Here is a 27,886-nt window from a genome sequence, read left to right as displayed (position 1 = left end):
TCTCCCTCCCTTCACTCCTTTCAACTTTCTCCTCGTGCTACTGCTTGTGCAGCACAAGAAAGGGCACAAATTCCACATCTGGTCATTGGAGTTGGAACCCCACTAGAGTTGGAGTAATCGCATGCATAGGACCGGTGGTACCCACAGCCCTTCATCCTGCTTTGCCTGCCCTCCAGCTCACACACGACACGCTTCTCCCTCAAGCAATCACATTTCTTTTCAGTGAAACACCTTCTTAACAAGAATCGGAAGGGATCTAACATGCACGCATACCTTTGTGTCTTGCTGTTTAAATAATCTCTCAATCCTTTATCCAGCCCTTGATCCTTTCCTCGCAGCGCACCTGCTCAATGGAAGGAATATGCATTTTTCATCAGTTAAGGTCCATCAGACCATGAGCTTTGCCGTTACCTTGCTGAGCAGTCTTCATCCACACGACTGTTCAGAGCAATGCAACACTGCAAAAAGCTCACAGGTTGTACAGATTGCTTTTTCTTTTCTTCTTTTCTCTTTTACCAGGACCTTTTGGTCTGCTTTAGAAATCATTCTCACGTTCATTTGTTAATGTGAGCACATTAGATCTACCTAATTAGATCAGTGCACGTAGTACAAGAATCCAAGTGCGTCCACATGGCAACTCATGATGAGAACATCACTTCTGACACCGCTGGACAAAAAACTCATCCCCCACAGGTATGACAAAAGGTACCTGGGTGAAAAGTAACATAAAGCACTTTTAATATTCATAAGTTTGTAACATATTAGTTCTCAAGACTTAGAGATACGGGGTTCCTATAATAGACCATAATCCATTTTTACTCTGTAAAAAAATATAGTAAACCCAAAAAATTCAAATATTTTATTTACTTCACCTAAAAAACAAGCAACCCATAAGATATACATGTTTCCCAGATTTCTCCCTAATAAATTTCTGAAAGATTTATACAATTTCTACAGAAACATACAGTGTATCAAAATCTGCATAAATCAAATTTATAAAATATGTAGAAATGCATAGTGAGATTATCATCGACTTACAAAGCAAGAATATGGGAATTATTATTATTATTATCCTTTTCCAAGCAAGCTATAGTATGAAAAAGTCATTACAGCAACAGCTTCTTATGATCTCATGGTTCGTAAGGATTCGGTCTCACACACAGATGCATATTTGCACACAGCATCAGCTTGTAATGAATTGCACAAAACACCCATTTAAAAAGCACAATTTATGTGCCACCACTCTTTCTCTTATGCATAGTAATATGATTAAATTAATCTACCCAGCACACAAAAATGGAGTCAGTTTTCATACACGCAAGGGACAAGTACCGACACACACCCTTTTTTTCCATTTTCCAGTTTCTCCCTCCTTTATTTTCTATTCTTCATACCTTTGAAAGGATAGATGAGAAGTTTAAAGAAACTAGGAAAGATCCCAAGCCAATATATCAGTGCAGTCTGCCCTAGAAAGATCAAACTCTCACCATATATGATACACAACCCTTGTCAACACCGATGAAAGCTGCATGCAATGCTATTCTAGATTTCAGGGGATATTCAGTCGTACTTGATAGTGTGACATGTTATAATAGGCGTAACTCTAAGTCAGTACACTGATGTCAACGTTTAACAGTCACAGATCTCGAATAAGGAAGTGAGGATAAGTCATTTCTCCTCCCGCTCTCTGTTCATTCCGAGTACTTACACTCCTGAGGGAGTTCTCATCAACTCCTATTCGGAACAATTTCAGGAACTTCTTCACACTCTGTTCTGTACAGGATAGCACCAAGTGGTTGTATTTTGTGTTTGTAATCCCTCAGGAAAAGTTTCCAATGAAAATCAAAATGTGGAAAAAATTAATATGGATAAACACTTCAAGATTTCCACTTCTCTTTTCAAATCTAAGTCCAGATTCCAAAACAGCAGGCAGATGTCCTTTCAGACACTAAGTGGATGTGTTAACGAATTGGACTGTTTTCCTAATTAAAAGTTTTAGTTTACCTCCAAGTGAGTTTTATTTAAAATAACAACATAAATGAAGCACTGGACTTACTGTTATTTTTAAAAATCATTGTGCATCTTTTTTAATAATCTGTTTCTTATTTTAGATTATCCTTATTTTTGTGTAAGATATGATTTGAACAAGCAAGTTATCCCGTATAAATTCTTGACTGGAATTCCAAGGGCGCTTCATTCAAACCCAACGTACCATATAGGTGCTAACCTCGCCACTGAGCTCCTCCTTGCTCCATACACAGCAGGGGCCGAGCTGCTCCCCCACATGCACACAGAGCAGAGGTGGGTTGATGACCCCAACGTGAGATTTTGGAGCATCTGCAGCAAAGGGGCCTGTCAGAGCGGCCCACAGACAAGCAGCCCAGCTGCTGACAGCAGCCGTCTTCAGCAACACAGTACTTGGGGTGGGACACAGTAGTGGGGTGGGACAGCTGACATCCATTGTATAATATCCAACAAATGCTTTTCTTGTGAAAGAGAGAAACGGAAGAGGCACTAAATATGTTGAAATTCACCTTCCAAAAAAGCAGCATGACTGTGAGAGAAGGCCACCCTGGCTAATAACCTGTGGCAGTGCTTAGTAAGATGTAAAATTAAATAAACATTTACAACAGGTTGATAATCACCAAGTTCTAGGAAAATCTGGTTACTCCAACCTTTTCAAGTTTGCGTAAAAAAAAAACTGCCTTCAGACCCCTGAGTGTAATCCCAAAGAAGACGACGACGCCTTTAACTATGTTCCTATGAAACACAGCTAACAGCGCATTAAGTTACCAACATCTTAAAACAAAAAGATGTAAACATCTACAGAGTTTAAGGTAAAGCAGTTTTGTAAACATTAACTGCGGATGATCATGTTATTGTAATAATCACAGTTCATCTACGTCCTTCATCCAAGTCAGGAGGCTCGGAGCTGTACAGTTAATAATTGCAGCAGTTTTCAGGCTATTTTCAGTCCTGTACAAATGAATGTGTCAGTAGGTAGGTTCCGTTTATCTACACACTAAGAATGTTGTTCATTTCCCATTTCTGCGTTGCTTTACTGGAATCACACTCTGAAATGAAAACTTGGTGTAGGACTTCTGACCGATCCAAGCACTTCCCTGAAGGAATGTGTGTAAATCTATGCAGGTTCTGGAAAACAAACAAACAACACAACACAACAAAAAACACCAGGGAGATTAAAAAACAAAATAACGAAACAAAAAAAAAACAAACCCCAAACAACCACCAACCAAAAAACAGATAAAGTTTTCTTCACAACTGTAATATAGCTGTTTGCAGTTACAAAATCAGGTTTCAGGATCCCTGGAAAAGATCAGTTCCATACTTGCTCCATTTACTCATTAAACGTAGATTTTAACATCCTTTGTATTATGAAATGTTTGATGCGCGTAGGTCAACTTGAAACGCCTTGCGTTTCTCATTGGAAACGAACTGCTAAGAAAATAAGCAAAACTGTGCCTAAAACACTTCCAGCATTTTCATCTGTCCCATAACCCAAACAAAAGATTAACTTTCGAGGACAGCTTTACGAGAGCTGACCTTGCCGGGCAGATCCTCCTTTGGTTAGCCCTCACATATAGCAACACTAATTCCTCTGGGGAAAAAGCAATAACTTTGCTCCCTGTTTGACTGGTTGAAGGAAGAAAAGAGGAGATGAGAGCAAGGCTGGCCTCCAGAGCAACAGGAGACGGCTTCAGAAACTGCAGACCTATTGTGTCGAGTGCAGTCAGGCTGAGACTCGCATGTTTGGTTTCTTTTATTCCCCCTTCCCGCAGTGCCCGAATCTCACTATTTGCCAAGCAGCCTCTGGCTCCTGGCTGCCCCACTGCCCAGCTGTACGCAGCGTGCTAAGCAAGGGAGTAGCAGCAAACCTGCTGTAGTGGGGCTGCACAGCCCTGCCCTGTGCTAACCCCGGCACATGAGGGAGCACTGGGTGATTCTCCCATTGCCCCATCACTTGTACATACACATGCACATCCACATGCTGGGGCAGCTTGATGGGCAAATAGTGGGGATGGACATGCGGCTCTGCTGCTTGGAGAGGTAAATGGAAGTCAGAGCAGAAGGCATGAGTTGACCTCTGCCAGCTGCGTTCTGGGTCACCAAAAGGCCTGCTGCTGAATGCAGAAGCACAGATGTTATGCTCACCAAACTGGCACATGAAGTAGTATTACAGAACCAACTGACTGAGCAGATAACTTCTCCTAGCAGGAGAACAGCAGGCCACAACATTTTTCAGCAGTTCATAAGCATTTCATTCCTTACACCCTCATTAGGAGAAACGGTCATACCCTTTGCACTGCTCAGCAGAGAGTGCCAACGTCCTACGATCTGCTTGGTTACACACCCTTGGTGGTCCTTTTGCTCTCATCTCCTCCCTGTAATTTTTTTCTGGAAGCCAGTCAGTGTTTTGTTCTGCAGCCCAGACTGTGCCCACCAGGCTGCCTTATAACTTGTGGCAATAAGCAACCAATTACACAATTGGTACCACTGGGGAGGAAATGGATCATCTCGCATAAATGAAACGCTTAGAGGAGAGCCAAGCAACATGCTGGGATGCACTAGAATGGCTGGAGAGGTAACAAGTGCTATATATTATTCTGATACTAAAGCCAAAGTCAGCAGGCACGGAAACACTCCTAACTGATTTTTACATTTCAGATTGGAAAAACTTTGCTCATCTAAATGGCACGAGACAGTAGGAACAGCATTATGTTGCCTGAGATTTCAGAGCTCTATGGAAATAACAGAAAGGTGGGGCAGCTTTGAGGCTAACAAAAATAATTCAGAGCATTCAGCAGTGGCTTCCAGACAGGCTCAGTATGGATAACCAGCTAATGAACTAGTAAGTATGCAGCGTGCTAGGTGGAATGAAGTAAAAAAAAAAAAAATCAACACAGAAGATAGTCTCAGACACTGAACTAAGTTACAGAGTCATTGGCCATATCCAGTGATAACATCACCCATAGACAATTCAGTCTCGTTTTTTAACAGAAATGTAATCTTACAGTGTCTGAATTCAAATTAATAGAGGACTTACAGATGTGCTTACTAAGTAGCCCGTAACAGCCCTCACATGTGTATCAGCCAACATTCTGAGTCCTTATTAAGAATTCATAGATTTTGCAATAGCATTATAATGGCACCACACCCATAATTCACAACAGAGCGTGTTTTTAGAGAATGGCTAATGAGCAGGAGAAAGAAATACTGAAAAAGGCAAGGAGCACAGAAAGACAAAGAGTAATAACACTACATTCACCTATTCTTACGCAGACTTCTTTCAACAGACATCCCCATATCAGATATATTGTCACTAGCTGCTAAATGCACCTCAGCTTCTAAGTCAACTTCTCACAACACCTAGTAAAGAAACTTCCTTGAAAGAAACATGTGAGCAGAGAGGGTGGTGGCATGAAAAGCTTTTAGAAACACGGTCACTTTGCTTTCTCTGAGAGGACTGCTAACTCGTTTGATACCTGTGGTAGCACACGCGGCACCAGGAGATTTGCTTTTACGTTTTTTGCTTCAGAAGTCAGCAAATAGGAGAGCCTGCAAAACACACCTTTCCCTACAGGAAGTTTTTCTAGCAAGCATGGATTTCTGGGAACGTGCAAGTAACACTTCCTCTGCTTGTTTCAGTTAATCTTGTAATAGATCTCTATCTTCTGATATATGCAGAGTAATAATAGAAAATGTGTAATAAAACAACATGAGATGACAATTGCTTTTCCCCTATATGTCTGTTACATACCTTGAAGTATTGCCAGTCCTTGTATTCATTCAGATTACAGTGTGTAATCATGATTTTGGATCCATCTGGTCCTTTAGTTAAGCACTGATCATACTGCATGAGCTGATTAGCTTCATTGATTCTGAAAAGCTACAGAAAAATAAGATGGCATCTTCTTAACAGATGACTTAGAGTAATGTATTAGAAACAATACAATGCCAATTGAATTCCATCATGCTAAATATTCTCCACTGTTATTTTAAAGGAGAGCTCTCTATTTAACATAATGTAATATATTTTTGCTAGCAAAATAGTCAGTTTTACAGACAACTTTGCTTTAGGATTTAGAAGGTGAAAAGCTTTGTGGAAATGTTCAGCTGGGAGTCTTTTTGTGATTTGATGGCTAAGAAACCCCCTGCCTTTGTAAAGGCTTGGTTGCAAGTCCTTGGGCTTGGGCAGTAATTTCATTGGAAGACAGTAAAACTTCAGCATTTTACACATGGAGGAAATCAAACTAACACATACAAAACGTATTTAAAAACATTATCTTAGCTGCTTCTCATGAAATAATTACTACATGCTTTGGGAATACCACCTACAGAAAAGGTATTTTAGGGAACTTCTGCATTAAATATCAAAATAAAAGAGATGTTTCCAAGGCCTACTAAGAATTAAACAGGATTTTTAAAGCACTGTCCTGCATGTGATTTCAGACTGCAGTGAGAAAAACCACTTGGTTCAAGTCCAAAACAGCATAAACAAAGGCTGCGAGCACTGCAAGTTACCCAGCTGAAAAAGGAGATGCAGATACAGAACAGCACGTTTGCCTGGCAGTATGTGTAGGTTTGTGAAGATACAGGTCAAACACAATAGTAGCACGGGTTCTAATCATCTATTAGTAAATATATTCTGTCACTTTGTAAATGAAGCAGTGAAATTTATCTTGTTTGTCCCTTGTGGTGGAAGGTGAGTTGCTGCATAGAAATATTTTATACTTCCATTAATGCAAAACAACACTGTGAAACCAGTGAGCTGGTGTAAGGAGAGCTGTTAATAATTAAATGTGGGTAACAGACGAATCAGCAGTGATGCTAAGAGTTGCACCTGTTCTAATGCAGTGATATGGATGCTTTGAAGTATGGTTCTTGCTTCCACGTTTTGTACAGCATTTTGTTTGTAATGATACTTGCAGATTCCAGTACTTCAGCAATGCCAGCATGCTTATAAGAAATCTTTAACTCCCATTTTTGTAGGTGGCACGGAAGTGACTTTATGCACAGGCTTAAGAGAAACATGGCCTATTATCCATTAGCGCAAGTATTTCTCTTCCAGACTTGCCTCAGAGCCACTTACCTGGTTTCCTCCCATTCTGTGGCATGGTCCAAGTTCTACAAAGCCGCCGTTGGTGTGCCCCATGCTGTCAATGCAGTAAGCTGTTTCAAAGCCTCTGATCTGGAAAAAAATAGGTTGTGCACTTTCAGTTCATCTCACGGGAAAACAAGTGTGAGGGAGATCAGAAAATTCCCACTTCTTTTCAGACCAGCAACAGCCATCTGCCAGACAGATATGAGACAAACTTGCATATGACACGTAAATAATGCTGTTATGTGTTGGAGATGGAGCTACTACCTGCCCAGACTAATTTGTGGGCTCCTGCATGAGTTAAATGACACCAATAAAACTAGAGCTGGGAGGCTCTGTTCCAAACTAATGGCATTGAAGCGCACAGCTTCCAAGTATTTTAATTTGTTCAATCTCCTATCAAATCACATTCACTATCTCAGATCTTCATAAATAAAACAGCAGCTTGGTTAAACTGCTCTCATCTCATGGAAGACGTGAAGAGATATAAACTTGATGCAGAGAAGCTGCGAACAGTAGTTATTAACGCTGCAACCAAGCACAGCCTCCTGAGCTGGCTGTGCAGAAGTGTGTGTGTTCTACAACAGCAATTGCGTGGGGGAAAGAAGAAAAAGCAGGTGAGAGGCAAGCAGAGGCAAAAGGATAAAGAGTAAAACTCCTGTTGGAAAGCATGCCTCAGCTGCTGATTATCCCATTCTACTCTCAGAAGGATCAAAACCCAGCTTTTTAAAGACACAAATAACATTCTTGCCAAATCTCTTTTCTTTGCAGGAGCCTCTTTCTCCTTTGTGGCTGCAGAAGGAAGCAGGGAGGACAGAGCTCAGAGCACAGCCCTGACTTCCAGGCAGTGCTGGGGAAGATGAAACCCACACTTCGTTTCCTGACGGTTTGGAAATGCAATTAGTGAGGTGTTACAAACACATGGGGGAAAAAATCTCAGATACTGTAAGAAAACTGGCAGCCAGAGAAGAGTGGAAGGAAACTTTGGAGGTGTCTCTGAACGTCCCTCTTTCCTGTTCTTTCTCCACAGCCATTCACTTTTATCAACAACAGCTTTCCACAAGGTGAACATTATTATTTTATATATTCCAGTATTTTCACCTCAGTGAAGCAGCGTATAACAAGTGTTTCTAACCTTCTGTGTGAATTTAAAAGCAGGTCTCAAGCTCGTGTACTGACTTGATGCTTTGTGTTCGCTTTCAGATATGAAATAAAGGTGACATTGTTGATTGGTTCCTCAGGCACAAGACTATCTGTATCCCCACTCCATCACGCACATGCTCTGTATCACTAATTAATCCCTCAGAAAAGTACCATTTACATTAGTACAGCAGGAACCAAAGAGTCTCGTCTCAGATTGATGTCAAGTAACAATAGTTTTGAATTCTCAGCTTTAAAAAGAATGCTCTCAAAATAAATACACGTTATGTGCTGTACATACCTCTCCCCAGTCCACATTTTTAGGTGGTAAGGGATAATACGACGTTATATCATATGCTATTTCTTCCATGAACCACTTAAAACTTTTGCAGTTGTGATCTTCACGGAACTTCTTCAGCTCAGATATATCTCCATAGGGCAATGCTTTTGTCTCTGGCCGGCTGGCATAAAAATAATCTTTGTATTCATCCCACCACACCTCCACAACTCTGACATAGTTCTGTGAAGAGGAAGGACATTGCTGCTAACTCAGTGCACGTACAGTGGGTCAGATACAAACACATATTAACACCATGAATTTAATTTTATATTCTCATGCATTTTAAGTGAGGCAGTTTATTCTTGTCTTGAGAAGGACAGAAGAAGGATAGCTTGCCTGGTGAACAATTCTCTCCCTCACATTCAGTTATTAGGCTCTGATGGCTCCTATCTCTGAATTACCTGTATGTGGTGTAGACACACACCTCATTTTGTTCTGATATTCTAGCATTAATGGCAGCCTTAAAACAGTCTCAATAAATTTGACTTGAAACACAAATTATTGTTTTAGTTCAAGAAAACACTGATTAAATACATAAAACTGTATATAAAATGGAGCTTTCTCCCACCTGAAGGGGGAGAAGAAAGGTATTCCTTCATACTGTCCCGTACACAGAAGCTACTGACCATTTAAGAACTGCCAGTAGTGTTTTATCCAGATGAGCTGAATTGTGTAAGGAATTCAGGTACAGAATAAATGCTTTTGATCAGATTTTTCAGATGAATAGAGTGGTTTTATAATTTCAGACAAGCTTACCCGCACTGAAAAACGGAGCGAGCTATCATTTACAATCTCTTCTCCCATTGCTCTTTTTTTCTGTCACTACATCCAGCTATGCTTATTTCCAGCTACCTTCCATGGTCCTGCTCCTGCTGTTAGTTTGGTCAAAATGTTAATCAAGTCTCCTTATTAATACAGGATATTTTTATTTCGTATGTGCTACGTTAGTTCTCTGCTTTGAGGCCTTTCTGAGACATTCACTTTTGAATAGAACCAGCTGTTTGCTTGGCTCAAGCCACAGTCTCTAAACCTGTAAATCTGCAGTCATTGTCATCAATAACTTTTAGGACAATGGCTCTGGGATTGGAATTTATAAAAAGTAAAGCCTTTAATTTATAAATACGTACATGTCAAAGCGCTGCACAAGAGGAATCTTTAGCCAGGCAATAGGAAACCTTAACAGAAGAGTCCTTGCCCTTCTTCTGGTTGGTACAAAAGCATATGAAACAGCCCTTCTTGATTTGAGTTCTCTCTTCAGATACAGACAGGTTGCTCACTATTTCCTTGAGGTGTTGCCTACTTTTAATATGTTGGTTTGAGCAACACTTTTGAACCTGCAAGATGCCTGAGGAGTTATGGACTTCTATGTGCAAAGCATGACATTTTCCCAGGCGTTGTCCTCTGCTTCCTAGTTTAGAAAAGCAGCTACAAAGGTATGAGAGACGCTGGGTTACTGCATTTGCTAACTTAGATGGAGCCTGGGCTTGCACCTTCCAAGCCAGCAGAAGATTGTAAAGCCACGCTCACCACCCTCCAGGACTTTTTGCTGCTTGCACTTCAATTGAGCAGAGTTCAGCTCATTTAATTTGCACCCCTGTGCTGGGGAAGGGTGAAGAAAGAAGCTGGGTTCCAGGAGTTCTTTCAAACAGCGGGGTTGGCACAAAGATTTCCCTCCCATGTGGATGACCATCTCAGCTTCAGACAATAAACACCTTTGGATTAAGTGCTCTTTAAACTGCTACTGATAATTTAAATAGACTTATTTGAATCTGTTGTTATCTTGCATGAGAAGACCCTCAGGGTTGCAGCAAACCAATACCTTCAGTGTAGGAGAAGACCCAACATACACAGGGGGTGGATTTCCTTGCCAGCCCTGGAGACGGTAGATATGTCCAACACGAGAACAGGGGACAAACAACAGTTTTCCTCCACACTGCCAGATCTACAAGGTCAAGAATAGATACAGATATTAATACATGTGTACAGGAATTTGAGACAGAAAAATACACAGTAAATTGTGAAAGAGATGCCAGCTAGTTTTCTTACTATACCAACTGTGTGATACACTTCAGTATATTTTATTTCAGAGATAAGCATGGACATAACAGGTCGGAAAGTCTGAAAACAAAAATGGGGAATGCATGATCCCATTGTGAAATTTCCTCCCTCCCGCATGTCCTGGGAGAATCCATCTATTTATGAGGAAAAGAGAACATACCTAAAAGACCTGAATTCATTTCCTCACAGCTTTGACAAGTTTAAAATGTAGCATCAGACCCAAATTCTAAATAAGTTCTGGGATGTTCCAAATAAAGACTGCATTCCAGATTAAAAGTATGACTTAACGTCACTAGGAAAGATGGGCAGAAAAGTTTATTTCCTTCCCTGTGCGCATTTTATCATCATATTAATTTCTGAAGAGATTAATTTAGAAAACATACAAAGAAACTCTGATATGCGAAGACATTTTATTTGCTATCTAGAAGTCCGCATGCAACAGTGATAAATGTTATTTAGTTCTCAAGACTGGTTTTGATCTACATGAAATCAATTTAGAGGTCTCTACATAATCAGCAACAGCTATTCACTTCAATTACGAAACTACTGTATGTAATTTCAATCATGATTTAAATCTAAGCAAGATGGGGAATTAGAAGAATGAAGACCCTCTATATGTAACAACCTTAATAACTGCCTTTTGCATATGGATTTATAGCCAAGCAAGTGCACTCAGAGCTCTCCCCAAAGTCATCAACATCAAGAGTAGCTGGGGAAGCTCGGAATGCACTTCTACTGAAATTCAGCTACGGTGTCACAGATCACTGCTGAGGATATTAGATACATCTCCACTTTCGTTTGTTAATTGGGACGGATTCCTGCTGTCTGCCACTTGAGTCATTACGAATACTGAAGATACCAGAAGCTAATGATTATCATCTTACATTTCCTGCTAACTGAAGAGCATGCATATGCCTAGGATTGAAAATAAAATCTGCAGCTATTATGAATTATGCAGTTAGCGCTTCAATTACCAAGACTTCCCTTGAAGAGAAGTTCTTTAAATTTTGAAAAGCATACGAGACCATTTTTCTCCCACAAAAATGGTAGGGAGGAGGAAACCAGGGCAGTTTACCTCTTGTTGTGTTGCTGTTCACTTTACATGCACCTGTGCTTTAATCAAATGGTGCTTGTTCTCTGATCACTTCCTTTAGAGACAATGCTGTTCTACAAACACATACAGTGAGTACTCAGGTTTTCCCCCTCCTGTCAGTCAGGTTTCAGGCTAGCTATTTGGGTGCATCCCAAACCCTTACCAAAATCCAGACTTAGGGACAGCTTCCCAATCTAACACCATCAGGTTGGATATTAGGAAAAATTTGTTCTCCACGTGAGTGGTCAGGCTCTGGAATGGGCTGCAAAGGGGTGGTGGAGTCACCGTCCCTGGTAGTGAACCATTTAGGTGTTGTATTAAGGGACACGGTTTAGAGGGGAAATGGTGGTGAAAGATGAATGGTTGGATTAGGTAATCTTGGAGGTCTTTTCCAACATTCCTGATTCTATTCTACAATTCGACAGAAGTTTTCACTATTTAATGTTACCTTGTAAGAAATTTCAAAATTTTCACCACCCCAGATCTGAAGGCCTGGATCATAGAGACCCAGCTCAAAAAAGAAATCACGTTCAATGGCAAACAAACCACCAGCCATGGCGGGGGACCTGGAAGAAGAATACAGTGTAACTCCTCCTGCCAAAACAATCAGAGAACATTTGCAGAAAGCAGTAATTAAGGAAGCAATTTGCTGATAACATATAATAAAGATTAGATTGATGGCAATACACCGAAAGGTCATAAAGCTTTGTCGTAAGCATCCAGCGATTTCATGAAATGACATTGGTAAAATTTTCAGTGAAGCTGTGGATTTATTTTTGTATATATAGATTCTTAATTATAGAAAATGTTGGTCAGAATTACCATTTCCAGTGCACATACCGAGCATCAATAAATATAAAAAATCCCTAATAGTCATGAGGAATGGATAAAACTTGCAGTCGCCACCAGGCTGGGGATTAAAAAGGCAGGATTCAGTCCAGGGGTACTTCTCACATTACTGAAAAGTTGTTTCTGTGCTTTAAGTTGTTGAGGATTATTTTGTCAGTTTTGCCTTTAAATAAGGCCAGTCTCGTCTGAGCAAAGCCATTAACTTGGTCTTACATGCCTTAGTGTTGCTGCAACAAAACGCACACAGCCTGGACATGACTGACTCGGAATTCTTTTCCTAAGAGGCACTGTGACTATCAAAGTATTATTAAAAATAAAGTCATCTTTTAAACTGTTCCGAGAACATGTGTTGTGTGTTTCTGGGAACAGTTTAAAGGATTTTAAGACCTGTTTGGATGGTAAACACAGAACGCAGCAGAGATGTTTGAAATAGTTTATCCCCCTCCAAGCAAATATTAAAGTTCCAATGTGGACAGCCTTGTCAGAAAATGGTATTATTTACGTCGTACACAAAACAGATCAAAGCTTCACAACTTCCTTGCATGTGTTGCCATTTTAGCGAAGAATAATCATAGGTGAGGAGAGGGAATTACCAACATAAGTTCTTACAGTACTTAAATCACATATACAGGCAATAGAAGACAGTAGACTCTGGAGATGTGAAGAGTGCTTTCAAATGTAGTAACACGATTAGTTAAGTGTGAAGGGGAAAGTAATAAAAAACAGCAGAACCACAGCCTCCCAGTCTTGAAAAGCAATCCAGAAACTCTAAGCTAGAGCTTCTAGCCAGTTTCTGTTTGCTGGGAAGAAAACATGCCCCGCTCCAAAGCAGAAGAAAATGGTGGGATCTGTGTAAAAATTACTGAAGATTTCCCAGAAAATAAGGATTATTCTTTTTCTCTCTTTTCCTTTTCATGTGATATGCATTACAGTAAAATCCCCAAGCATACTGAGACCTTAGAAAACAACCAGCCAAGATTCTCAAATAGTATGCTTCTTTGTCAGATGTGATCTATTATGAAGCAAAAGGGAAAAATGTGACAAAAGGGATTCTTTTGATATACGTGCATAACCCACGAGCTGTATGCATGCACCAAGCCATGACAGCAACCTACAGATTTTACACATTACAGCTGCTACGAATACTCACAGCATGCTCATTATTTCAAACCAAATGGTTAAATAAGCACCTCTGTTTCCAGCAGTACTTTTAAAAAATATCACAGCTAAATAAAGTTTGCCCTGGAAACAAAGTCATACAATGCTTTATCTCCCCAGACAACCCTCCGCTGTTCTAATGTACACCCTGTTAAGCACACAAGAGCAGGAATGGAGAGGCAGCAGAAGGTAGCGAAGCCATTTTGAGCAAGTAATCAGTTGCAGCACACAGGTCTGATGAAACAAAGCAGCTGGCGTGGTCAGAGGTAGGAATATTTTCAGGCTTAAGTGTACATGCAAGATTTAGTGGATCAATATCTACTTAAGAAAAAAGAAATGTGTAAGTGATTTAGTGTTTACCGATACGGTTCGGTTTTTGTCTCTCTTTTTTCCTTCTCTCGCTTGGACAAGGGCACCCTCTTCCATAGCATACTCCAATCCCACGCTCCTCTAGCAAACCCATCTTCATCACCACCCCCTTGCGGAACAATGTTAAAAGTGTTGCCATCTATGACATCTATAAGCGGCACAGTGCATGTGGTTCTGCAGGTGGCGGATGGTGGCGGGGAGGATGTGGTTATGCGCAGGGACCCACGGAGGATGCGTGCGCCAACCGTGATTCATGGGAGAAGAGGGAGGAGGGAAGAAGGAAAGGCTTTAGACAATCATTTCTTACAATTCACAGTATATAAACAGCTCTCTTTACCGATAAGGCTCAGTTTTATGTTTTCGTTTGGACTTTTCCTTGTGGCTTAATGGAATTCGTTTCCATAGCAAACTCCAATCCCAGGCCCCTCTGGCAAAACCATCTTCATCCCCACCTTGCTGTGGTTCAATGGAATAATCGTTCCCATCTATGTAATCTATTAGAGGTACAGTACATGTAGTTCTGAAATGTTTATAGAAGGGAAAGAAAGAGCAAAATGCAATTTAAGAAGAGTAATATGACTAATCTGAATTTTTCACCATTAATTATTAATCTCGTAAAGCAGTTCATACGAAAAGTCACTTGCAAAATGATGCCTCATTAGAAAAAAAGAGAGGCTTTTCTTTTTGCTGTTCTAAGAGGTTCTGAAAGCAGAAGAGATAGGTATGAAATGCTAACGTATCAATTCACTTATACTTTTTCCTTTATGTGCACTTCTTACAAAGCATTGCTGGAGGCAAGAGAGCCTTCAGAGGGCTAGGCTTCTCACAGTATTATTATTTTCTGTAACTTCTATTCACATCAGACCTTAGCTGTCAATAAGGTAATAATGCTCAGCTTTTGCTAGAGCAAATACGGATATTTGCTCCTATTCAACCATGCTGCAAATCCAGACTTTAAGGATAAAAAAAATGTTATTTGTGCTCATTTAGCAACAGCCTCCAACAGAATTTTTCTTACTGCAATCCTATATATTTTTTTTCTTCAAGCACTTCCATCTTTATAAGTCAACTCCCATAAAAGATAGGAAAGCAGGCAGGAGACAAGAAGTGATAATGTTGCGCTCTTTCCTTCAGTGCAGAAATACCAGTGTGCTGTGTGGCTGGGGAACAGCACTTGGAGGGAGGCTGCAGAGCTTGCAGCACCTCGACAAGTGGTGCTGGAGAAGCCCTTACAGCTGCCTTTTCCTCCCACCTTATTATCAGGTCTAAGAGCATCACAGCCTCAGCGGGAACACATGGAGCATTTTAAACTTCTATCTAGTATTCTGGCCTATATACAGTCTTGAAGCTAAGTTGTGACCTTTAAAAACACACACACACAGAAAAACACTCTTCTAGAAGCCTCTGATAGTTTGTCAGTTTAATAAATATATTTTTTTTAGGATTAAACCATTACTTCATAGGATTAAAGGGTTTAAACAAGCCTGTGGTTTTGTAAACCCATGCACTCCTGACTATGAAACTGGGAGCACAGTAGTGCATAGGAACAGCAGCCAGACACGGAGTCCCTGGGATCCCTGCTCTTATCACTGCACACAGGTCCCAGCTCCTTGCAGACACCTGGCCTTTCAGGACAGATGGACTCAGCCCCAGGCGCTGCTTCCCTAGAGGCAATGCTCCACAGTGCTTCACAGAAATCAGACTGGACCATATTGCAATACTGAAGCTGTAAAACTTTTGAGATGGCAGTAACTTCAAATCCTGATTAAATCACAACTTTTGCCATTACTTTTCCTTTACCAAAAATAACAGTTTTCTCTAGTTAAAATAAACACTTTGTTTAATCATCATCCTTTCTTGGCTAGAATAGAATGTTTTTATAACTGTGATCACTGAGATAACTGCAAAAGAGAAGCACTATTTGATATTTAATCTATATTAAATATTCAGTGGATATTAAATAAATATTCAGTACCCCTACTGAAATAGAAAATCCGGAGATTGATTTGCCTATTCTCCTTCCTCCTCACATAGCTTTTATGCTGAGACACAACAAATCTGTCATTCAACAAATACTGACACAGCTTGATATAGACAGAAGTTGACATAGGTATACAACATATTGCTTTTAATTTTGAAAGCGAAGATTGTTACTTTCACTTCTGTTTCTAAGAGGCCATGCACTAGAAATCATGGGAGAGCATTACCTGTCCTTGGAGATAGGAGCTATAAGTGGTGCATACCAGTTAATTCCCACCTCACAATGGGCATCCAGATAAACCAAAACCTTCAAAAGAGAGAAACTGAGAAGTAAATGAACAGTCATCTCACAAAGATTTAATTAATATTATTTTACATTGAAATACCTTAATATTATAAACAAACAAACAAAAGTGTTAAAGGTGTAAAATTAAGTATATATTTAATCAAGACTTATGTGCGAGCTGGATCCTACCTGTCCAAGCTTAGCCTTCTGGGCTCCGATGCTTCTAGCCTGGATTAAACCTTCTCTCCTTTCATTTCGAAATACCTTTACAAGGCCATTCCACTGCTTAATGTAGTCATCCAGTCTCTCCTTTAGGTGAACTATCAAATAACAGGAAAAATTTATTTGGGTAAAGCTTAGTAATAGTCCTGTTTGTACTCTTCATACAACCCAACTCCAATGCTACTTAAAAATATTTACAGACATAGAGGACTTAGGGAATCTTGAATTCAAGCAGCAGCTTGTACTACTGTGCACAAACTAAACCTGTAGGGATCAAGCCTTGGAGCTCCCTGACTTTGTGGCACACGTTCATCTCTTTAAAATCACACTTCATGATTTTGACCATGAAAAACAGGTCAATTTGTTGGCCGCATAGCAGTAGAGATGGATGAAAAACTCCCAGTCACTTCACTGTATCATGAAGTAGCTTCCAGGTCTTTGCATGTAGCACACAGACCAATAAAGTTTCTATACTTCAGCATATGGCCTTTCCTCATCAGATAATGCCACACGTAAATAGTAGGAGGCATTGCTTTTCAGTTTGTTGTCTCTCTTTGCCAACTTTCCTTCAGACTCAAAAAATGTTACGCAAGTCTCCTAAATCTGGAAATCTGAGACAAAAGCCCTGTATTCAAATCATTTCCCTTTCTCATCTAGACCTGTCCCAACTTGAGGCAGCAGTACTGTTGGGCTAATATTTTAATTAAATTAGTAAAAACAATACTTGTGAGGGCCAGAACTAGAGTGGATGAACTGTGGCTTATGCTCAATGCTACAGAACACAAAAAGGACAAGCAAATTTAAGCCAAAGGGACTTGGCCAATAAAGGGATGAGTTATCAACAAGAATCAAGATTGGCTACTCTGAAATGCTTACAGATCTGTATTTGCACATTGAGCTCTGCCAAACTACTCTGGAAAGCACATTTCTACCACACAATTTGAAAAAAGGATGCTAGTGTTGCATAATGTTTTCATACAGTTGATTCTGTTGAGAAAATTCAAAAAGGCAGAAGGGCTGGCAGTCAGGCGCTCACAGTTGGAGGCTACGCTAATTCAACTACCGCTGTTCATTTGAAATCTATTTCTGTACTGAAAGGCTTGAACAAATCATGTCCAGCTTGTTTCTCCATCAGGACCCAAAATGAGCCACCTAAGCTGAGGCAGGGACGCCTACTGCGTGATCTGCAGCAGCCTGGAGGAGCAGACAGATATGTATTTGTGCTCAGCCAGGAGCATGCTGCCAGGAAGGACAGAATGTCCTTCACCTGGCTCCTCCACAAGCCTATCCAACACCTAGCACCCATGCTGGACTTCTGCCTACTTGTGGTTCTACACAAGCTGTTAATCAGGCAGAAATCCACTTGAGGAGTAGCTTTTGAGCTGGCTGAGGTTGGCACTTCCCCTCTTTGGTGAAACCACAGAGATGGGCATGGCTAGGAGGGACATGGTGAGGTGGAAGGACAAGTACATCCATTGCAGTAGCAATCAGATGTCAAGATGCTTCAGCTATGCTGTTTTCTGTGCTCCGACTTAAAAGGATTGAAGTCTGGAGTTTGCTGCACCTTACATATTACTAAGTAAGTTTTATATTCTCACCAAAAGTATTTCAAAAATGTCTATTTTAAACAAATGCTACATCTAAACTATTCTGATAAGAATGTTTAGTTTTTATAACTGAAGTTTCCAAACTTGAAAATTCAGCAGGTCTACCCAAGACCAGAAAATCTTCAAAATCATTATTCTTTCCATACTGGTATTACCCCTACTCTTCAACTTTATAAAAGAAAGTTTTCTCAAGCAACAGTTCTAAGAATCCTCTTTTTCCCACACACGTTTACAGTTTCTTTTGTAAAGCCCTGTGAACTCGAAAAACTTCAAGGATCTATAAAAATCAAACTAGGGAAAGAACAATTTTATCACTTACGCTATATAGAGCAATGTGCCATGTGTTATATAGGGAATATGCGATATGACAGTTGTATAGAAATGTTATAGGATAAATTTCAGAGAGTTATGAGGTCACACTGAAATAGTACTATGAGAACCTCTATACCACACCATTATTTACTCTGCACATTCCAAATACATGCAACAGTCAGGAAGGTTTTACAGTTTATAAAGTTATTTCCAGCTCTCTTGCCTGTGAAGCCAAATGTTTTACTTATCAAAGGTTCAACTACGTGCGGTTCACAGGGAGCTGTAAAAACCTGTAACACTGATTCAGTAAAGCTCTTCTACAGCACAAGTCCCAGGGCTTTGCAGTCCATTATCCCAGTCTTTGCCAGGACTAGCAGCAAGTGCTCTTTCCCACAGGAAAACTGAATTTTCCTCCTTTCCCATATTATAGAGACTTGGCCTTGCTAGGCTGCATGACAGTACTGTACAAAACCCTGCTCCTTTTGTAGTTAGAAATATTGTTTGGCCAACGTTAAATGTTGTTCGCCTAAAATGAATATTTATGATATCTGTCGACAGCCTCTACGTATTTTATTCTCTGTTTTGAAATGTCCATTTTACCCCCCAAAGTACTATAACCACCAATCTGGTCTTCCCTTATTTGGGCGGTTCTCTCAAGTCCCACTGCATGATTACAGCATGAATTAGTGTTTTTAAAAAGCACATCCTTTCTCCAAAAGACATTAGGCATTACAGACTGCAGCTAGGGGTGGGGAGGAGGAGAGCTCTGTTTTTCTTCTTCTACTCATAGATGTCATTTATTATAGAGAACAAGAGGAACAGCATCACAAACCCTCCCTAAAGCTGCTGCCTCCTGGTCCTCACACTCTAACACTGCTTGCATAGGGCTCTCAGTTTGGTCAGGGGTACCCATTCACATTTCAGATCCCACCTGTGAGCATTGTTAAACTGAAAGTACAGCTACCTGTCAGTGCCCACTGCTTCCCATTTTTATTATAATAAGGGATGCTACACCAGATAACCATAAAGAAAACGTAAGTAAATGGATTCTAGCATGCATTAGTACAGAGTTTTCCACTGCAAATATCAGAACTAGTGCAATTGCATTAGCTTGGCATCATCTTCTTGTTACTCTTCTGTCAGCGTGTTGGCAAAGAAAGACATGCTGGAGCTGAACTCAGCACATCTCCCTGAGCAGTCCTCCACAGCCAAGACCCACTGTTTGCAGAGGAGATGAAGGCAGGCAGGCAGTGTCATTCTGCAAAGAGTCTGCTCCCAGCTGACTCTCCACAAAGAACTAAATGAAAAATAGCATTTTCAAAGCACCGCAGCCATTTCTCCCTGTAAGGTATGTAAGGAAAAGCAGACACAAAGCAAGCAGTCTGAAAGCAGGCAGGGAGGAGAAAGTCATGAAGGCTGTCTGTTTGATCAGCACCACTTCTGCTTTGGCGGTAGAAGCAAAAAGCCACCAGCAGATCTACTATGGCAAAGGCTGTTTGTGATGCGCAGCTCTCCTAACAACTGCAGATCTCTTCAGGCAGCTTGGCGTGCCATGCCGGCTGTGCTAGATCATGCTTTTCTCCAGGGAGAAAGAAGTGGAGCGAGATTCTCCTCCCTCAGTCATTTTTTAATCTGGAATGCAATTTGAATGACTGAAATTAAGTTAATTATGTTTACCAAGTAATAGCCTAAAGCATTTTAATGAATTATTATAGGGAAATAATGCAGTTGCAGCAAGGTGTACGGAGCCATTCCAGTCCCTGCTTGTTTTCCAGTAGCTCATGCATGAGAACACTTCATCCTGTGCTTGCTTTACTCCATTTTCTGACTTACGTTATTTGGGAAAATGAAGTGTAGGAAAAACAAAGACAAGGTTGTGCTGGAAGTTAGTTCTAGGCTAGCTGTATCTAACTGCTAACCACATATGTGTGCAAAAAGCACAGATTCTGCATTCCAAAACAAGTTTCTGGAAAAAAATTACCTTTATTTAACATTAGTCATGTACTGGAAAAGCGTATCACCAGTTATGCCAAACTCATCCCATAAATGACATATGTGTAACAGAGTCAGCTGTGACTCGTGCAGCCCAAATATTGAGGCCAATCAGTAGTAAAAAATCTGCTGATGTTTCTAGAGACCATCAGCATTGCAGTTATTTCATGCTGCTCACTCAGGCAGTCCTTGAACAGCTCAGAAGGAAAGCTGTGATCCCAGCCGCAAAGGAAAAACAGTGCATGTCTGCTGACTGAATTATTAAGATTATATCCCCTAGGAGAGAAGATATTTCTGCTTTATAGAGTGTGTGTATATCTCGGCCAAATTCTCAGAGGCTGTAAACAATACAGGAGACTATTATGTACCATTCAGTATCTTTATTAGACTGAGCCAGATGTAGACAAGTTTACAATACCTGTAACTTTTCATCTCCTTTAAAAATAAACAGAAAATGATACCTGCCTACCTATGGAAATGATGTAAAAATTAGCATATGTTAATGATCTTTAACAGTAATTTATACTCAGTCCTGACTACATGATCGGTTCAGGCACGCCAGCAAAACACAACAACTGCTGCTAGGCTGAACAGGAAGAAGTGCAGTTTGCTTGATGAAAGGGACAAAGCTTCAGCTTGTAGCCATCTGCTGTCTGTGCCCAATGCAGCTGTTATACAGAGAGGAGGGCAAAGATAGTGTATTCTACGCTCCTGACCAGTTCTGACTTGCCTGTGCTCCTAAAAGCCTATCCTAGCTCCTCACTGTCATCTTAAAAGAGACTGCCATATGATATATGATATAACCGTATCATATATGCTTACAGTTCTGTCAAAATAACGGATTAGCTCTGCCCTGCAAAATCAGAGCCATACAGCACCAAATGACATGCAAGGGCCAAAGGTTTGAAAGCACAGTTTTTGCAGGGGTAGAACTGTTGCAGACTTTCCCTCTTTGTCACAGATCTGCATTTTCTACAAGTCTATTACAAAACCTAAGAGTTTAAGTACCTTTTTTGATCACTACTACCATGATGCCTGAAAGTTTCTCAGGTTTTATGGATTCATTCCCATAAACCTGTGTGTGAGGCAGATGTATCGCTATACAAGACAACCAACAAATAAATCAAGTAATTTATCTGAAAGAAGAAAGTCAGAGGCAGTAACTGATGTCTAAGCACTGTCTCAGTAACAAGAACACACTCCTTGTATGTATAAAATATTCTTACTTAGGCAGCTACTCTGTCAACTTCCATCAAAAAGCTTAAAAATTAATTATTTTTTTTGCAATAAAACCTTGTGATTTCCTCTATACCAATCACCTTATAGTCATATTTCTAACATTCAGCTCTCTGCTTTTAGCCTCATTTTGTATTAGCCCTTAGGATACCACCACAGGAGGAAAAAAAGTACGTTTATATTTGTAAGAACCACACAAAAGAAACATACATTATCAGTATAAACTAAGGCTGTATGTTACAAAGGAAAAGGAAAATCTTTGGACTTCTGAATTGATATGCAGGTCTTGAAGAAAGGCAGAAGTCAACATGTACTTAAATTCTTAGTTCCCTCAGCCCCCTGAGAAACAACCACTTCGACACAGTGCTAAAGGATGGTAAAAATAAAAAAGACAGTGAAAATAAATAAATAAAAAGAATGAATGTGGATTCTTCTGCAGAATAAGGGTTAGAGTTATTCATAATAGGTTAAACACAAACTCCTCCAATACTTTCAAAACTGTTTCCACAAGAGCTGAGAGAACTGTTCTCCCAGCTGCCTCCTACATACTTCTCCACAGCTATAGGAGAATGTAGCACAAGCCCTGTCTTTCAAGCAACTGACTGCACAGAAAGGATTGTCACCTTCATGAAAGCAACCAGTGTATTAATACTCCAACATACCTTTGTTGCTAAAGTCATCAATCAGCACAATTTCTGCCAAGTATTTCCTCGGTGTTCTCTTAATGACGCTGTGAACCGTCCTCATCAGTGTGGACCACCCTTCGTTATGGAAGACAATGACGACACTGGAGGTGAGCAGGTTTTCATCATAATGCCAGTGTTTGCATCTGGGAAAAGATTTCAATGCATTGGTTTTGACACTGTGATGTACAACATCTTTCCACACATACATCTTTGCTGAGAGCTATCTTTCAGATAGAAGAGAATGAGAATGTAAATTGTAATACAGTTCAAACAGTGGCTTGAGGCCTGAGCAGCAGCCTACTTCAGACAGCAAGGCCTTTTCCCTCCCACAGGAGGGAGGGATGGAGCTACCAAACAACTGTTGCCTCCATGACCACATGAGGTGTGAGGCTCTGCACATCCCTGCTGCCAGCACCATGCTGCAAGGAATGCTGCAAGGCTGCACCAAGCAGCAGCTGCCAGAATGCACTTAAGAGACCATGAATTAGGGTGGACTAAGCATTTGATTCACATACTATAAAAGACATATCAGGACTGTTTTGCCTTTTTCCTGCTTTGTTTCTGGCTGTAAAGCACTTCCATTGGCTTTAAGCGGACAAGAAAGGATCTTTATTATTCACATTTAAACTTACAGTTATAACAAATGTAGCTAAAAGAAAGGTCACATTTAGCTTTCCCATCCTCTGCTCAAAATGCAGTCATGTTTCACCTGACATACTAAAGCCAAAACCTTGGCCAAATCTGTGCAACTGTCCACAGTTTTAGAACAGATAGAATAACTGAGTGGAAAACTCAAAGAAATAAAGTGAGAAACCAAGTGCTGAAGGGCCACTTCATTTTAGAAGTTATGGCTTTTTTGAAAATGTAATGCCTGTTTAAAGTTTGCTAATAATAATTGCTATCACATTAGTAAATCACACATTTTGATCAAAACAGTTAATAATCCTACACATGTGTTGGATAGACATTTAAGTAACAGGTTCAGCCAAGCCTGTACCTGGCTGTAATATCTTTCCTACTTACTCTCATCTTTCTTATGTCTTAACTAACAGAAGAGAGTGACACTGGAAATGTGACTGTTTCCTATGCCAATTCCAACTAAGTGCTTCAGCAGAACTATCTGCACCACTAAATTCCAGCTCACTGTGCAATGAAAAACTTTTCTGCATCCACGTTTGACATTTCAATGTCACTGCTCTCTCTAGAAAAAACATACATCCCTTGTCCTTCTTTAAGACTTATGCCAAACTTCATGCCTGTGCATTTCCTAAATAACATCACTGTCTTTGAATCCTATTCCTGCTGCTGAAGTTACAAGGGCAGCAGCCTGCTGAAGTTACAAGAGCTGAAGGCCAAGGAAAAGGACATGCAAGTAAATGAACATAATGGTACAAACACTCTTTTCAGGTCCTTTGCATTTTTGTCCACCACAGTTTTCCCACACAAACTATCTGGATCATCTGTTTTTTTTTTCTTCCCTGAAGGATTACAGATGATTTATAAGCAGGCAATGCAAGTAATTCAGCCACACTTTTCAACATTCATTAAATCATAGTTATCAATGATACTTTATTTTGCACTGTTCCCTTCCTCAGCTACATCCCTAAATGAGATTATTCAGTCTGCCTAACTACAACCTGCCCAGAAATTCCTATACCTTGAAGTTTTCCTGCTTGATAATCAGCCCCCTTTTCCAAATCACAGAATCATGGAATCACTAGGGCTGGAAAGACCACTAAGATCCTCTAGTCTAACCATCAGTCCATGCCTGTGACTGTTTTAGGCCACATCTCTCAGTGCCACATCCACCCTCTTCTCGAATACCTGCAGGGACGGTGACTCCATCACCTCCCTGGGCAGCCTGCTCCAAGACCTCACCTGAGAGGAAATTTCTGAGAATTTATTTATTTGTTTTACTTATTACAGAGACATAGTACTTTAGATTTCAATAGGCAAAAGACGAAGGACCTCATCCTTCATCTTTCAGCAAGAAAAATCTCTACTACAAGGTATGACTTTTCAAGTATACCTATCACATATTAAAAAATTATTCTTGACAAATGGAAACACTGGAGCTGCCACAGTTATATTTCTCTATATACTTAAAAAGGTAGATGCATATTCCTCATCCACCAGAAGGAAAACTAAAATTGGTAAAACAGGCTATTAATTTTGCTCCCTGGGAGATGAAAATTATCTAATGAAATCCCTCTAAAACTAATAGCTATCTGATCAGGCCTTTTCTTTCTTAGCCAGGCTTGATGCAAGCAACCCCTGCAACAGCACTGTCTCCAGAAGTACACCTAAATATCTAAAAGCCTCCGCCTCAGATGCTGTTATGCCTGAAGTGGCTGCAGCTAATCACATCCACAGCTACCAACACACAGGTGCTAGATGGCCTTTATTAACGGATCAGGTGACTCAAGTATTCCTTCCACAAATTCCTTGCAAAGATTTCAGCTGATTACAAGTTGCAGCACTTCAATCTGCAGCAGCAGCACTTAGGCTGCCAGCACCTTGTGTAGCTGTTTGCAAAGATAAAAGGGCTATGCTGCCAAGGGGAGCAAAGTCAGCTGGTTTGGGGAAGATTTTCTGTTGCACATTTAAGAGCAGATTAATCAAAAAATTATGCTCTGTTTTATGGATATATTCACCTGGGTTCATTTTAATGGCACAGATACATTACAATGCAGGAAAACGATGTTAAATAGTTAAAATCAGAATGCCAGCTCAGTGCTGTTCAAGAACTCTATGTAGAAAGCAGAAAAATTTGTCTCTGGTGCTTCTGACCTGCATCTTCAAACATTGTGATAAAAGACTATTTTTTTGCTTTCCATCCAGTTAAAGACAGTTGTGACTTCTACTTCCTGTAGTAGAAAACATAGGTAGAAAATGATCAGGAGCATGATAAGCGACAGTAAGTAATTTAATGTATTTAAAAAAAAAAAACAACAAACCTGTTATCATAGAATCACAGAATGGCCTAGGTTCAAAAAGACCACAATGATCACCTAGTTTCAACCCACCTGCTATGTGCAGGATCACCAGGCACCAGACTAGGCTGCCCAGAGCCACATCTAACCTGGCCTTGAATGCCTGCAGGGATGGGGCATCCACAACCTCCTTAGGCAACCTGCTCCAGTGAGTCACCACCCTCTGTGTGAAAAACTTCCCCAAAAATCTAATGTAAACCTTCCCTGTCTCACTTTAAAACCATTCTCCCTTGTCCTATCACTATCCACCCTCATAAACAGCCTGTTTATATGCTCCCTTCAAGTACTGGAAGGCCACAATGAGGTCTCCCCAGAGCTTCTCTTCTCCAAGCTAAACAAGCCCCTTTCCCTCAACTTTTCTTCATAGGAGAGGTACTCTGATCATCTTAGTGGCCCTATTATAAAAACTTGAATTCAGCACATCTGTGAGCAATTTGTATGCATTTTTTTTTTAAATCTGTAATTGAGATATTTTCAAAACATAAAGCTAGAATTCTAGATAAGGTGGGTTTTTTTTTGCTACATATCCAACTTAATCTCCTCAAATCTGTCAGCACATTTCACTTTCTAAACTTGAAAAATCACATGTTGCAGGATGTGCCATTTATAAGTCATAAAAATGCTACATTTATACCTCTAAATCAGGTTTCCAGTTTTTTTTTTCCACAGACTTGATTTCCCTTACTGGACAGTCAGCACACTGACTCATCAAGCATGAAAGCTTTTGCAGACTGCAGTAATTTACAGCACAATCTTGCCTCTCACCTTGCACTAGGAATTAGAGGTTTGCTTTAGATATTAACAATTAATGTATGTTATAATTGATGTGGCGTTTCTTCCAAGAAACATGAGCGAGCAATTAGTTGAGTGACAACTCGAGAGCCTCCTCTCTTGTCTGTCCAACAAAAGGAGCTGGGAGAACTTTCTGTGAGGCAGCAGTGACATCCAGTGGTTGGCAAACCAAACACCAAGCAACCACATGCATTTTCTAGGCGTCTGAAGCTGAATTTTACAGTATTTTACTCTACCTGTGAATTTTAAACATCAGAAAGGGAAGTAAAATGCTTACATTTCCAAGCTCATGCTTCAGTTTTAAAAGACAGGGTCAAGTAGGTATGGGCACCCAGACAAAAGCTGCTATTGAAATCAGGCACGGGGAAGGTTCAAAGTACAGAAAGCTCTGTGACAAAGAGGATTTAAGTGAGCTTCAGCCTCCAGTTTCATCCCCAGTGCTCTGTCCTGCCCATATACTGCATGGTGCAGCCTCTGCCTTGCATGGTGCCCATTCAGCTGCAGCCCACAGGTCAGCTGTGATAAGCTGGGAACCAAGACAGCTTACTTAGAACAAATACTTGGAATTCTTACTGATGGAGCCAAGGGGAGAGGCCATCACAGCTCTTTGCGTTGCTTTCCTGATCTCCCCATAAGGAGTTCTTGTACGGGGCAAGCACAAGTAGAAACGAACACATCTGTGAAGCATTGTACACAGCTTTCCTCAGCAATGTCACAGGGGGGAGCAGGTTTTTTACTTCCTTTCTATAGGAGACTCATAGGTGAATGGAATCAACACCTTCAGATCAGTCCACAAGTGAAAAATTCCTGCCCCCAGCAAGCACTATATTACCAAATGAAAGCATGGGTGGACCGATGACTGGAACAAGAAGTAACCTTTCAAAAGATACAGCAGAGATCTAATGGAGAAAGAGAGAGCAATGCTTCTTCTGAATATTAGCCATATGAATTATTCCTGCTCTTCCCCTACTCCTGCTGCAAGGGAGCAGCACCACCCACCATCCCTGTACCTCTTCCAGGGAACACCTCTGCACAAGAACCTACAGATCTGGGCTGGAGCACTCCCTGGCCTGAGGAAACTGCTGCTCGCACAGCTTAGTGCCCTATTTACTAACTTGCCCTTGATGATGTCCCACAGAAGTGATTGCTTGCCTGGTCCAAGGCCTGGATAATCCTTAGCCTCCCTGATAGCAACTGCCAGACTTGCAGATGTAGGCTGTTCACTGCTTCTTCTGAAAGAACACTCCAGCCATGAAATAAAAAAATATAAGGAGCAAATGATAACAGCATTGTGACAATGATTAAAGAGTGAGCCCCCATCAGACAGATAGAGGACAATTTGAGACCTTGAACTAACTGAAATGCTTCTCATGTTGTCCTGAATTCCTCCATTCCCTAGCATGCAAGCATCTCAACTCAGAGAAAGGTTAGAGTGTGTGGCCACAACCAATTCACATTCCCAGTGCTACTGTCCTCAGGTCAGCTACCTAACTAGCATCTGTGTTTCCCAAAGGCACACCAATCCCTGATTTCAGAGCACTGTGCTCATGTGTTCAGGCTAAAAGGTACCAGCAGGCAGCTGCCACTATGTCCTGTGTGTGCCCCAGGAGACAACTCCTGAGACCCTCAAGTCAGTTCCCTTTCAAGCTTAAA

At 40.6% G+C, this 27,886-nt stretch overlaps 1 protein-coding gene across 3 annotated transcripts in view; it reads right to left on the bottom strand.

Moving 5' to 3' along the window:
• Window positions 1-831: 831 nt before the first annotated feature.
• The window catches only part of GALNT7 (polypeptide N-acetylgalactosaminyltransferase 7), a 66,261-nt gene continuing 39,206 nt past the window's right edge, over window positions 832-27,886 (bottom strand). For 2 of the 3 annotated variants that reach the window (XM_015861605.2, XM_015861608.1), the window contains exons 3-12: window positions 22,425-22,591; window positions 16,583-16,713; window positions 16,335-16,414; window positions 14,119-14,301; window positions 12,200-12,317; window positions 10,420-10,542; window positions 8,562-8,780; window positions 7,112-7,210; window positions 5,780-5,908; window positions 832-3,153 (exon numbers count right to left, since the gene is read on the bottom strand). In XM_015861605.2, the coding sequence (XP_015717091.1) occupies window positions 3,016-3,153; window positions 5,780-5,908; window positions 7,112-7,210; window positions 8,562-8,780; window positions 10,420-10,542; window positions 12,200-12,317; window positions 14,119-14,301; window positions 16,335-16,414; window positions 16,583-16,713; window positions 22,425-22,591 (1,387 nt within the window). In that variant the 3' untranslated portion in view covers window positions 832-3,015. Of the gene's footprint in view, window positions 3,154-5,779; window positions 5,909-7,111; window positions 7,211-8,561; window positions 8,781-10,419; window positions 10,543-12,199; window positions 12,318-14,118; window positions 14,302-14,464; window positions 14,648-16,334; window positions 16,415-16,582; window positions 16,714-22,424; window positions 22,592-27,886 lie in introns of all 3 variants that reach the window. The other variant, XM_015861607.2, reaches the window with a different exon arrangement.

The sequence above is a fragment of the Coturnix japonica genome, chromosome 4 (assembly GCF_001577835.2).
Source record: "Coturnix japonica isolate 7356 chromosome 4, Coturnix japonica 2.1, whole genome shotgun sequence".
In the NCBI taxonomy this organism is placed as follows: domain Eukaryota; kingdom Metazoa; phylum Chordata; class Aves; order Galliformes; family Phasianidae; genus Coturnix; species Coturnix japonica.
The sequence above is the reverse complement of the archived record's forward strand: the minus strand, read 5'-3'. Positions and strand labels throughout refer to the sequence as shown.